At 47.3% G+C, this 14,042-nt stretch overlaps 1 protein-coding gene across 1 annotated transcript in view; it reads right to left on the bottom strand.

Moving 5' to 3' along the window:
- Positions 1–7,359, bottom strand: part of Pdlim1 (PDZ and LIM domain 1) — a 43,639-nt gene extending 36,280 nt beyond the window's left edge. The window contains exon 1 of the mRNA XM_004669927.2: positions 7,201–7,359. Within this exon, the coding sequence (XP_004669984.1) occupies positions 7,201–7,296 (96 nt within the window). The 5' untranslated portion in view covers positions 7,297–7,359. The remainder of the gene's footprint in view (positions 1–7,200) is intronic.
- Positions 7,360–14,042: the final 6,683 nt, after the last annotated feature.

Genomic DNA, 14,042 nt, shown 5'->3' with positions numbered 1-14,042 from the left:
ACCCACTGGTACAATAGTGGAATGACAGTCATGGGGGGTAATCAATCACTCTTTGATGGGATTTGAGGGCCATCCCAGGGAAGGGATTCATACCTAGTACTGAAAATCTAGTCAAAAGCCTAAGGCTGGGAAGGTCACAGGCCCTGGGGGGTGGGGGGGGGGAGCAACTACTTTGTTTGGCTAAATGGAGATGTAGTGCCAATCAAATTACCTTCTCAATATTTATGTTTACGCCCATAGCTCAGTCCTGCTCTCACTTGTGGCCAGAGAAGATTCTTTTTACAGTTGGAGTGACTACTGGGGAGATTCAAAGCTCATCGAAGTACTGAGAATAAATGACTGTTGAGTGCTCAGTGCTAAATGAGAATACATGCACATCACCCCCTTCAAGGCTCTGGGAACACTGGAAGTGCGAGCGGAAAGAACGCAGGAACCGGAAGATGGGAAAGAGTACTGTGGAACACTCTTCCAGACATGAAGTGGCGTTCATGTTCTCACTGTGACTGTTCAACCTTGTGTCATACATGGTGGGGGAGAGCAAAAAACAGAACAAGATGTCAAAGAAAAGGAAAGAGTTGGAAAGAAGAAAGGGAAGAGGGACTAGGGAAAAGGGACAAGAGGAGGTAACACGAGGGAATAAAAGGAAGAAAAGATCGTGTGTGTGTGTGTGTGTGTGTGTGTGTGTGTTCCAATTAAGTATTATACAAAATATCCCTGGGCTAACAAAATGTGAAATTCAAGTTCAATTTCAATGGCATGGACCTTGGGCATGATCTTGGTTGATCAAATCGCTTTGTGGAGGTTTTTTGGTTTTTGTGGGTTTTTTTGAGAGAGAGAGAGAGAGGCGGGGGGGGGGGGGGGGGGGGGGCGTGCGGGGGAGGGGGAGAGAATGGGCGTGCCAGGGCCTCCAGCTACTGTAAACAAATTCCAGACGCATGTGCCACCTTGTACACCTGGATTACATGGGTCCTGGGGAATTGAACCAAGGTCCTTTGACTTTGCAGGCAAACACCTTAGCTGCTAAGTTATCTCTCCAGCCCTGTTGAGGTTTTAGGCATAAATTTGACAGTTCCTAATGCAGACACAGCCTGCAGTGCAGCATTTACATACTGAACTTGAACTCTTCCCCAAGGCTTATTGGCTTACTGCCTGTGGTTCCAGGTTGAGGCCCAAACGCAAGCCGCATGACAGCCGCAGAAACTGCACACACGTGTACAGGCTGGCCTCAAACATAACTGTTCAAAACGTTCTTAGTTAGTCTATAACCATTTTTTTTTCCCAAGGACATGAGACAATTAAGTAGGCTGGGTGCTTGTAGATGATTGGTGCCTTAATCCAGCTTCCCTCCATGCAGGGAATGAAGGAAGCTATTAGTATGCAGGAGTGGCACGTCACACCTCTCTCTTACTCTAAAAGAACCATCATCACTTCACAGACAAGAAGTAGAATATCCTTACAAGTTTCTCAATGGTCTCCAAAAGGCCCGAAAGAACTACACATGCTTTTGTCTCACTTAATCAATCTTTTGTAACAAGAGCATGTAAACTTTATTTGACTATAATGTGTCCATAGATAAGAATACAAATTTTAACTATAAAGCCCAACAAATTCTCCCACAGACAGCATGCCCATGAAATAGCACCAGATAAAGAAACAGAACATGACCTGACCTCCCAAACCCCCCTTGGTCACAAAATTCCTCGCAAATGATTTGCCCCAACCCCGACTACTAGTACTATAGATTAATCTTGCCCAATTAATTTTATATAACTGTAACTACACACTATTTACTCTTCTCTTATGACATTTTCTCTATTCTGTCTGTGAGAGACAAAAGAAATGAGGGAAGAAGCAAGGGAAGGGGGTGGAGCATAGCACATAGATAAAATTCCTTCATTCTCATTGTTGTAGAGTTTCATATCATACAACTCTATCAGCACCTACTTATCTATTTTATTGTTGTTGGTCATTTAAATTCTTTCAAATTTGGGGCTATTAGAAATTTTTCCAGAAAGTCTCAAACACATCTTTTGGTGCCTAAGCCAACTCATTTCTATAGTGTCTATACTTGAATTATTGGTTTAGAGTGTAGATATGTTTAGCTTTAGAAGTATAAGCACCATTATAATATTTTTAAAAAAATATTCATTTGAGAGAGAGAGAGCACGCATGCAGGCGCACACACCAGGGCCTTTAGCTACTGCATACAAGCTCCAGATGCATGCTCCACCTTGTACATCTGGCTTACATGGGTTCTGGGAAGTCGAACCTGGATCCTTTGGCTTTGTATGCAAGCACCTTAACCACTAAGCCATCTATCCAGCCCATACTTTTAAAATCTAGCTTATATACATTTTAGCCATCTTTGTCTTATATAAATCATATCTATATCCTTATTATTTTGACTTTATAACTCAGTTGATTTGATACTTTATAAAAATGAGGCCCTAAATAATTGTTCAAGAACCAGCTGCCTACAAGATTGGTGTGTTCCTCAGAAAATCATTTTTCAAATTCATGGCAGGATGGAGGAGGTGACCTACTACACATTGGAAAGTACACCACAGACCTGGTTATGGATGAGCACCCTTCCACCCACCACGACACTACTAAGAGTATCAACGATCACAAAGGCTGCTGAGAGCCATACAGAAGAAATTATTACAGTCTACAGCATTTTGAGCATGGCTTCACTGCCACATGTGAACCTAGTCAACTTCATCTGCCACAGAAACTACCTCCTAATCTGCTCCTAGCCACCCAAAGTAGCCTTTGTCTAAACGGTCCTTCAACTCTCTTGCTCTACACATCTGCATGGGTTTAGGACTCGAGACGTGATATAAATTCTCCTGGATAGGGCCATGGATTCTTGCTTTTCTGAAGGGACTGCTCTCAGAATACTTTGAGCTAAAGCTTCGTGGCAACTACACAGGCCACCCCAGCCAATCCTCACAAGTGCAAGAGGTTCTGGGGTGAGGAGCTCAGATGGTCCTGCATCTCATGTTGATGCCTGTACCACTATCAGCACTTTGGGGGTTGTGCACTGAAGAACATTGTTAGCAATAGTGTTTATAATTATGCCTTATCATGAGGTAAAATATAGTGGTTAAATGCAGCCAGCCAATGAAAATATTATATAAACTACCTATTTCTAGGGACCTGGATTTCCCCACCCATGCAAGGTAAAAGACACTAGCCTTGCTGTCCTCCATGGTACAACAGCAAGACACAGCCTACAGAAGGTGTGCAGCTCGGGAGCCAGCCCTAGCCTGGTTCTGGCATCAATAACCCCTTGGGGCTTTTCCTAGTCCTGGTCATCCTAGGAAAAAATCACCCCAGTGGTTAGAAGATGCTCTGCTCTCTGCCTATCTGCCAGGTTGCAGCATCCCAAAGTCATTCTGCTTCCTTCTCCCCCATCAAAATTAACCAGCAAGGTCAACCTCCTAGATGTCAGGGGTGGAAGGCTCAAGCCTCCACATACATGTCATTCTCTTGAATTGATCCTCTTCCTCCTCTCTGCCCCTAGGTCAGCAGGGGCCAGCTGGAGTGGCTCAAGCTTGTGAGGCCAATGCAGGAGAACAGTTCAAGACCCATTAATATACAGTGGGGGGGCTCTGCACATTTCTTTCCATGAACCCTTCTCTTTCAACCTTTACCACATGATGCACAATCTACTTGGTTCTGGAAAGAACTCTTGAGAATCAGAAAAGACCCTCTGGCAACAGAGGAACTATCATTAAGCATTGGAGTCATGGGGCAAAGGCCACAACTACTCACAAAACCTCCACAATCCCTACAATTCAGGCAGCAAGTCCAGCTAAGAGCATCCCTTATCTCCAGCCCACCTCTTCCTGCCTTTCGTCAGCTGCTGGGAGAGAAAACAGTCAACACAGACTGAACAGCAAGCAATTTTAGTTTGGGTGTGCATTATCTGAAGGTTTCCCTTGAAAGCAACTAGAGGAAGTAAATTACATAGGGAAGGGAACTAACTCTCTCTCTCTCTCTCTCTCTCTCTCTCTCTCTCTCTCTCACACACACACACACACACACACACACACACACACACACAGATGGACAATCTGTCTGGACTACAGTAGGGTTAGAACAGAACCAGGCAGAAAAACATCTCAAAGAAAAGTAACAAATTTTCAGCCTGATTAGCGGGGATTGCCAGGCAGAGTCCTTAAATGAGATAGCAGGTAAAAGAAAGCAGTTCATGCACAGTTGAAGTTGGAAATCTGGGCTGGAAAGACGGCTTAGTGGTTAAGGTGTTTGCTTGCAAGGTCCTAAAGACCTGGGTTTGATCCCCTAGTAACCACGGAAAGCCAGATGTACAAGGTGGCAAACGTGTCTGGAGTTTGTTTGCAATGGCTAGAGATCCTGGTGTGCCCATTCTCTCCCTACCCCAAACCTCCTTGAAAATAAATAATTTTTTTAAGTTGGAAATCTGGGTTGTAATTTTAAATTTCTCCTAATAACATAATAAAAACACAAAGGAACAAAAGAAGGTATTCATTCACACAACTGTGTGTGGCAACTGTGTTCTGAATCAATTTGTTTAGAAACAGGCAAAATTAACACATGGTGTTGGGATGTGATTGAAGTAGTAAAACTGTGAGGATCAGCAGGAGGGGATTGCCACACTCAGGATAGGGTGGCACACTGAACAGAACTGCTTTTTAGGTCCTGCCAACATCCAATTTCTTGGGCAGGGTGGTGATTAGACAGGTGCTCATTTTATAATCATCTGAGACACATATGTATTTTATGTTAGAAAAATAACATGTCAAAAGCATACAACAGTGGTTCTACTTAGAAGCCTTATGCATTTTAACAAAAGACTTGAGCCAATACCAGAATAATACATGTAAGAGAAAGCAAGCATAGTTATTTACATAAAAGGCAATACTCACCCTGCCTAATCTTATGGTTGCTTTGGTCTGGAGACTGGAAGTCTACTTACACACTTACACACACACACACACACACAAACCAAATAATTAAAAGCAAACTGTACCTGCCCAGTATAATAAATGTAGCACACAGCTAACTGGAAGGAGGGCCAGTGCTCACACCTCACGATCATACACTATTATCAAAACATTCTAACATTCCTTAACTGGGAACCAAGGGCTAAGTGTTGTTCCCCACTGCAGTGATTACTAAAAAATAAAAATAAAGCAACTTTGGACAGTTGAAGGCTCACTCTAGGTTCAGCATGAGTAAGAACCAGAGCCTAGACCAGCACCAGGTCTCACCCCACATCCCATGGTACCTTTATGACAATGTCTTTTCCACTCACAAGAGGTGAGCAGGCTCTCATTTTCCCCTATGAAAATACTAAGATGAAACGACAAGTAAATTACTGTCAATATGAGAAAGGCACCTTCTCTGAATCACTTTCACTTTTCAGCTCAAACACCTGCCTGAGGCATTTTTTTGAAGATCAGCTTCCCTCATGGGACCAGGAACACCTTGCTAGTGGAGCTCTGTCCTCTCGGTTCTGAGGAGTTGGCACAGGCATATGACATGCGCTCATTAAACATATGCGCATAGCATAAAAATTAATCAATACACGAAGTTACAAACTAACGATGCAGTGTGTTTTCAACCCCACCCCATCTTCATTCCAGCATAGTGCCAATTACATCACTGAATATATCTCCAGCTGGCATTAAGACTTGTCAAAGCAGCCAAAACGACAGGCAGTGACTGCCCTTTCAACAGATTGCCAATGCATCCCCCGTACATAAAAAGAAAAGTTTCTCAGAAGTGGAAAGCACTGACAGGTTAATTATAGACACAGAGTGGGAACAACGGGACTATGACGTAAGCAAGTCTAAAATGTAGGGGTACAATGGCCTTCTTGACAAGCATCCTGAAGTAAGCCTGCAAGGACATATTCTGCACATGCACGTACGTTTCTGGGTCAGGCTTGGGACGGAGGTCGAGATTTGGTAAGACGCAGCTTCCATGCTTGCGGAACTCTGCTGGAGGCTGGTAAACAGAATATACCTCCAAGAACAATCAACGAAACTTCTGTGGGACAAGACGGGCAGATGCAAAGCAGAGTCTTAAAACTGGGCCGCCTGCTATTTCTGGAATTGTCAGAACTCTTTCTCTGGGCCAGGCTCACCTGGAAGGAAGACTGAGGGCAGTGGCTGGCAGAGTAGGCAAGAAGAGGCCCCAGTTCTCAGATAACTTCCACCTAACTTCTTCAGCTGTGGAAGGCACAGCCTTAAGCGAAAGGGACCCGTAGGAAACCCTTCCCTATGTTTCCATCCCCCCCGGGGGGGGATGGTAAGAAATAGAGGGACATTTAAAAGACTACAGGGCCAAGTTTAAGGTCAGTTTCAGCAGACGCACGGGCCAAAGAGTGGAATGTGGCCCCTCTAGGCCAGACATCACTGCGGGGAGCGCTCCTTCTTAATCAGAAGAGATGTAAATGACCCCTTTCTACTAGCAAGGCACTAAAAATGTTGGCTGTCGGTGAGATAGCAATCTTAAATTTGGCTTGAGCTTCAAAAAGCCTGCACTTCCAAATAACGACCCTGGGTCTCCACGGGATTACACTTACTTTGCCAGTCTCCCAGTCTGGGATGGATGGTGAGACTCCCTTCCAGAAAAGAGGCCCCGCTAAGAGATTTTTAAGAGAACCCCACCCCAGTACACACTCCCCAAGGAAAATGGGCTGGTCACGGATAATTCGGAATGAGGAGTCTGGGAAACGAAAGACTAAGAGGGCTTATTTGGGGTTATTTCTCAACTCCCGCGTTTTCTCCGAAAAGCATTGAGGAGCTGAGACTCAGCCATGGACCAAATCCAAAGACTGGAAATCAGTTGTTTGGGCTGCGGCTAAATTAAGTACCCTCGTTCTCTAGGGAACTCTTCCGCACTTCCCTCCAGCTTCCAGGACTTTCCTGCGGCTTTCCCCCCGACTTTCCGACGGTGAGGCGCGGGGACCCAGGGCGCGGGATCCGCGGAGACCCGCATCCCGGAGCCGGGGCACAAAGCGCGCCCGTAGTCCGCGCCGCGCTTCCGGGGCGCGGGAGGAGCGCTGCCTGGCCGGCCCGGAGGAGAGGGGCGGAGAGCACCGCGCGCACCTGGACGCACCGGGCCGGGTCTCCGCGCCTCCCCGGCTCCGGTCGCCACCCAGCCCCGGAGCACTGCAATCGCACGCGCGTCCCAGGCTGCTCTTACCCGGGAAATGGCCAGAGGCTGCTCGAAGTCCTTGCCCCCCACGAGGCGGAAGCCCCACGGCCCCGGGCCCTGGAGGACTATCTGCTGGGTGGTCATGGTGCGGCGGCGGTGACGGCGGGAGCGACCCTCGGGGACGGAGGAGCAGGACGCGGCGCGGCGCGCAGGGCAGCTGTCGGAGGAGGAGCGCGCGGCGCGAGCCCCGGGAGCCTGCGGCGGGAGGGGGCGGCTCCGCCCAGGCCGCGTCGCTGCAGCGCCCCGCCCGGCCCGCGACTCCACGCCCCGCGCACCCGCGGGACCCGGCACAGGTCGGGGACTCGGCTCCCCGCGGCTCCGCCCCCGAGCCCCGCACCGCCTTCCCTCCCACTCCACCCCAGCGCACCGCCACTCCCAGCCCGGCGGCGCGCTCTAGGTGAGCGGGGAGCCGGGTCCCAGGGACCGCGCACCGGACCCACCCACGCTGTGTGCTTCGCAAAAAGTTGAAAAGGGCAGTCAACGCTCAGGTCAGCTCCATTTTCACTTTTACTTTTTGGAAACCGTAATGAGGTTTGAGATGATTTCAAATGATCTCATTCGATGCTGTGAGGCATTTAATGCTATGTAGAGATGAAGTAATTGAGCCTGCCCAAGGATAGAAGTCTTTCCAGAAGCTACTCAGGGTTGCCAGGGGCCACTTCACTTCCAGGCTCCTGGTGCTGTTGCAAGCCATCCTTGAACTTTTCTTATGCTAATGAGATCATCACGGTTTCTCTCATTTGATCACTGCTGAAATCCAGGGCGTAGAATAGTCACTTAATGGATGTAATACATTGATCATCCTTTGGACCACTTACCAGCTCTGAGTTTCGTAATTTTCTTGATACCCATTCATTCAGAAACGGGACACAGGTTCAGTGTACCTATTATACGAGCAATTCCATCTGCGTGCCATCCTGGCCTACTTTCTGAGGAGCCCTGTGCACACATCTACACATGAAAGACTCATCTTGCCCCACCCATATCATAGCACAAATGCCTACCTTTGGGAATGTCTGCTTGTGTTTAGAAGTCATCAACGTTTAGGTTATCTAGTCCAGGGCTTAAACTTTTTCCACTTGCAACCGCCCCTTTTCACCCAAGAAATTTTTACTCAACCCTGTGTGTAAGTATATAAAATAGGTATACACATCAAGCCTTTACTAATAAACATATAGAAATCTATTTAAAGGGCTGGGGAGATGACACAGGTTAAAGGTGCTTGCTTGCAAAGTCAGAAAGATCCTGATTTGGTTCCTGAACATACATGTAAAGCCAGATATGTCTGGCATTTGTTTGCAGTGGTGCCCGTATGTGCACACACACATACACAAAAAAATAAATATTTTTAAAATTGTTTAGACAAAATTCTTGAGTACACATTTAATTTTACCACCTATTAAATAAAATTTGCGTACTAATGAGATGTACTTATTTGTTTTTACATAAAGATTTTAAATCTTGGATGAACATTTAATACTACAGGCGGAATGTATAACATCTTCATTGTTTTGCAGAGATGATCAATATTTTGGTTTTATAATCATCGGTGCATGAATACTGTAAAATGGCAGAAGTATGTTTAGAGCCATTTCAGAAATTGTTATAAATTCTCTCTTAAATCCATGTCAAATTCATTTTCATTTAGCAGTTTTTTGTCACGCGTGTATGTGGATATGTGTCTATATGTGGGGGCGCACACATGCCAGGGCATGCATGTGGAGGTGTGCGGAGGACCTCCAGTGTCAGCGTCACCTTCCACCTTGTGTAGAGACAGGGTCTCTCGCCGCTCTGCATGCTCTAGGCTAGCTGGTACATGGGCCTTTTGGTGATTCTGCTGTTTTCTGCCTCCCTTCTTCTTTTTCTTTTTTACTTATTTATTTTGTTGTTCTCAACAAAATAGTAATAGTATCTGATTCTAACCCAGGCTGACTGGGTACTAACATTGTGTTTCCAGGGTGGCCCCCCACCCGCAATGATCCTCCTACTTCCGCCTCCTGAGTGCTGGGATTAAAAGGTGTGCCACCATACCCAGCTTCTGTCTCCCTTCTTGCCACAGACACACTGGGATTTCAGACACTAGTGCTGCAGGGTTTAGTTTTATGTGGTTTCTGGGGATTGGGTCGCAGGTGTTCACGCTTGTGTGGCAAGCCCTCTATCCACTGACTCATCTCCCTATTTAACTACTTCTTACAATATTCTTTATTTATTTATGAGAAGGGAGAATGAGGCAGATAGGGAGACAGAGAGAATGGGCACGCCAGGGCCTCTTGCCACTGCCAACCATTCCAGATGCAAGTGCTACTTTGTGCAGCTGCCTTTACATAGGTACTGGGGGATTGAACCTAGGCCATCAGGCTTTGCAAGCATGTGTCTTTAACTGCTGAGCCATCTCTCCAATTTTTTTCTTACTGAAACTCAAGTCAGTAACTCAAATAGCATTTTTTTTTTATTTTTAAATATTTATTTGAGAGAGGGAAAGAGGCAGAGCACACGAGAGAGAGGGAGAGAGAAAGAATGGGCATACCAGGGCTTCCAGCCACTGCAAATGAACTCCAGATGTATGTGCCACCTTGTGCATCTTGCTTATGTGGGTCCTGTGGAATCAAACTGAGGTCCTTTGGCTTTGCAGGCAAGTACATTAACCACTAAGCCATCTCTCCAGCCCAGCCTTTTTTTTTTTTTTTTTTTTTTTTTGGTTTTTCGAGGTAGGGTCTCACTCTGGCTCAGGCTGACCTGGAATTCACTATGGAGTCACAGGGTGGCCTCATGGCAATCTTCCTACCTCTGCCTCCTGAGTGCTCCATTAAGTTTCTGTAAAAGCAGAAAACTTTGTATGTACAGTCAAACCACTGAAATTCATAGCATACAAGTCTCAGAGCTGAGCCAAGGAGTTTCTGGCAGCATTCGCTGGCTTTGAGTGGCAGGGAGGCATGGGCAATGCAAAGTGCGCTGTTACGTATTCATAACCGAGGCCGTGGTGACATCACAGATACGACTCCGGCCAGCCCTGCCAGAAGCGCCTCAGATTCACCGTGTGTTTGATTTTTTTGTTTGTTTGTTTGTTTGTTTGTTTTTGAGGTAGGGTCTCCCTCTAGCCCAGGCTGACCTGAAATTCACAATGTAGTCTCAGGGTGACCTCGAACTCACTTCTGTGCTCTCAGAGGCAAGGCCTGTCTTTCATTCACCCCAGATTTCCTGCTGGCATAGAGCTGATACATGGTAGGTGGCAGCAAGCGTTTATCCCACACAGTATTCTACACAGACCTGGGGAGCAGGCGCACTGGTGGCATGTGAGTGTTGAGTCCTCATTTGCTTTTGTGTTAAATGTTCTTAGCTGTTGTCTGGCTCCACAGAGTAAGAACTGTACAACAGCTAACCTTGTGAGCCAGTCAGCCCCTCACTGAGCACTGATTCCAAAGACATGACTTAAAAGAAGAAAAAAAGTCATATGTATATAGATATTTATAGCTACATTATTTATAATGGCAAAACCACTGAAATCAACAAGAGATGAAAAGTGGCTAAATATGGGATGGGCATACGAGGGAATGGTAAACTGCATGGAAATGATAACCATGAAAACTATGAGGAGGCAGGAAAAGGTGGCTTCAAAATATGTACAAAGGAAGCAGGCCGTAGTGGCGAACGCCTTTAATCCCAGCACTCGAGAGGCTGAGGTAGGAGGATGGCTGTGAGTTTGAGGTCAGCCTGAGACCACATAGTGAATTCCAGGCCAGCCTGGGCTACAGCGAGACCTTACCTTGAAAAACAAACAAACAAAAATGTAGAAAGGTGCCTGAGACTCTAGCTTAGTGGTAGCACAGTTGCCTAGCATGTAGAAGGCTCTGGATTCAATCCCTAGGATCTCCCTCCACACACACATAGCTTAAAATATGTGAAATGATTAGAACACAATTATTTGTATGCCATGTTAGAAAAATGGGGGCTGGGGAGATGACTCAATAATTACAGGCACTCGCGTGCAAAGCCTGCTGGCTGAGGTTCAGTTGCCTAGCACCCACCTAAAGCTGCATGCAGAGCGGAGTAGACTAGATCCCAACTGAGGGCATACCACCGTGGGAGCGGAGCAAGGGGAATGTGAAGCTCCCAGGCCAGCTGGTCTGATGTTCCTTTGCAGTCTGGCAGTTCATTTGTAGAGGAAAGCAGAGGGCTGGAGAGATGGCTCAGCAGTTAAAGACGCTTGCTTGCAAAGCCTGATGGCCTAGGTTCAACTCACCAGTACCCACAGAAGCCAGATGCACAAAATAGTGCATGCACCTGGAGTTCATTTCAGTGGCAGGAGGCCCTGGCATGCCCATGATTGTTCTTACTCTGTGTGTGTGTGTGTGTGTGTGTGTGTGTGTGTGTGTCTGCCTGCCTGCCTGCCTGCCTCTTTGTCTCTTCCTCAAATAAATAAATAAATAAATTTTCAAGCGGCCTTGCAATGCCTGACAGCCAAGGTTCGATTCCCCAGTACCCACATGCATCTGGAGTTCCTTTGCAGTAGCTAAGAGGCCTTGATGCATCCATTCTCTCTCTTTCTGTTTGCAAATAAAATAATTAAAATATTTTTTAGAGGAGGCATGGAGAGAGGGCTCAGCTGTTAAGGCACTTGTCTGCAAAGCCTAACAACTGGGTTTGATTCCCCAGTACCCACATTAAAAGTCAGATACACAAAGTGGTGCATACATCTAGAGCTCAGTTGTCATGGTTGGAGACCCTGGCATGCCCATTTTCTCCGTCTGTCTTTCTCTGCTTGCAAAGAAATAAAAAAATACATTTAAAAATGCTTACAGTGGCAAAAGACCCTGTCTCAAAGAAGTGGGAAGACACAGACATCCCAAGGTTGTATTCTGACCTTCACATGCTTGCCATAGCATGTGCACTGACACACACACACACACACACACACACACATAAATAAATAAAATTTTAAAGTTATATCTAGCCATTGACAAAACCTAGGAGCAAGTACTAACTTTATATTAGAAGAGGGAATTGTGACAATCTTTAAAGCTAGTTTTATCTAGTGATAATACAGCTTTCAAAATCAGAATCAACCAGATGGTCTCGTTTTCTAGGATGGAGAGCAAATTGTCTTTCTGGAGATGGGGACCTTATTATCTAAAGTCCCCTCCCCTCTCTAAGCAGCTAGCTCTCAGGTAGGCAAAAGCATAATGCTCAGAAAATTCCCAAGCAGTCTGACCTTAAACACCACTATTTCCTTATCCATATTCCACCTCCCTCAGGCCCTTGACTCAGTACCAATTGAGTGGCCTTAAGTAACCTCTGAACTTCAGTTTGCCTTGTTATTATAATGCATTCCACGAAGTGTGTTGTCCTAAACACCCGCTATCAAACATCTGGATATCAGGAAGACAGCAAGAGCATGCAGGGTCAGGAACAGGCCAGAGAGGACTGCCCCAGGAAGCCATGCGGGCGAAGGGGGTGGTCCCCTTTTCAATGCCAATGACTGGGTGCTGCTGCCTCAGCTACCCCTTAAGGCCTCTGCAGAGCTGACCACGCCCACACCCTGGGTGCCATTTTACCGCCGTGCAACGTAAAGCAGCCCCTTTCATAAGGGCGGTGGGTGGAGCTGGCTCCACGCGGAGTCTCCTTTATTCTCCAGGACTGGCTTGGAGCTCCCTGCCCTGGAGACAGCTGCCCGATGGATGGGGTCCTTCCTCTCCTGCGGGACTGTTACCCGCCTGGGGGAAGGAGAGCGTGCGCCTCCCTCGGGACAAGCGAGGCTCCCCAGATGGGTGGGAGGTCCCGGCTGCCACAGGGCGCCCAGAAGCTCTGGTCTCAGCGCAGGATCGCGGGGCGGGTCGCCTCCCAGGGCCCCACACCACTTGTAGGAGTGCCCTGGTCGAATGAGTCCCAGGGACTTGCCTCTCCCCCGCCCCCGTCCTCCCCTTTCTCCCTCTCCCCTCCTCCGTTCTCTTGTAAAAAGAAACCAAAACCCAAACTCCTAATCTCTCAAAGCAAACGCCTTTGCCAGCCTGGTCCCATCCTGCGATGGTCAATTCTGCTCCGAGGTCTGCGCGCCCTGCGCCCACACTCCACGGGCTGCTCATCCAGGCGCCGCGAGACAGCTTGCCGCGGGACCCGGGGGGCCTTTGGCTGAGCCTGGAACTCGGATCCTGTTTCCTGTTCTTCCACGCAGGGACTTGAAGTGGCCACTCAGGATTGGGCGCCTCTCGGATTTTCGTTGCACAGAGCATGCCTTGTGGCTCTGATAGCTGAGGGTACCTGGGCCTCAGACCTGACCGGACTCTTTCTGGGCAGGTGAGAGTAAGGATTTGTTGGCAAGTCACAGGCAGACCCAGTACCTAGAGGAAGAACTGAGCAGTCACAGGTGCGTAACCCACCTGCCTCTTTGTTCCTCTCCCACCTGGGCGGTGGAACTGAGTGTTCTCAAAGGCAAAGAAAGGCCTGCCTATGCAAGAAAAAAAGAAAATAAATCTATTAATGGGACCTGAATTCAAAGGTCCATTTAATATTGTTCAGCCAAGTGTGGTGACGTAAACCTGTAATCTCAGCACTTGAGAGGTGGAGGCAGGAGGATCAGGTTCAAGTTCAAGACCAGCCTAGTGATCTGTCCTGAGTTTCAGAGTGGCCTGGGCTACATGAGACCTTGTCTCAACAATTAACATCTAAGCAATTTATCTATATGTTTAAAGGTATTTATGTGGCTGGGCTGGAGAGATGGCCTAGCAGTTAAGGTGCTTGCCTGCAAAAGCAAAGGACCCAGGTTGAACTCCCCAGGACTCACATAAGCCAGAAGCACAAAGTGGCACATGCGTCTGGAGTTCGTTTCCAGCAGC

Source organism: Jaculus jaculus, chromosome 1, assembly GCF_020740685.1.
Source record: "Jaculus jaculus isolate mJacJac1 chromosome 1, mJacJac1.mat.Y.cur, whole genome shotgun sequence".
Taxonomy (NCBI): Eukaryota; Metazoa; Chordata; class Mammalia; order Rodentia; family Dipodidae; genus Jaculus; species Jaculus jaculus.
Note: the sequence above shows the minus strand (reverse complement) of the source record. Positions and strands in the feature narration are given on the sequence as shown.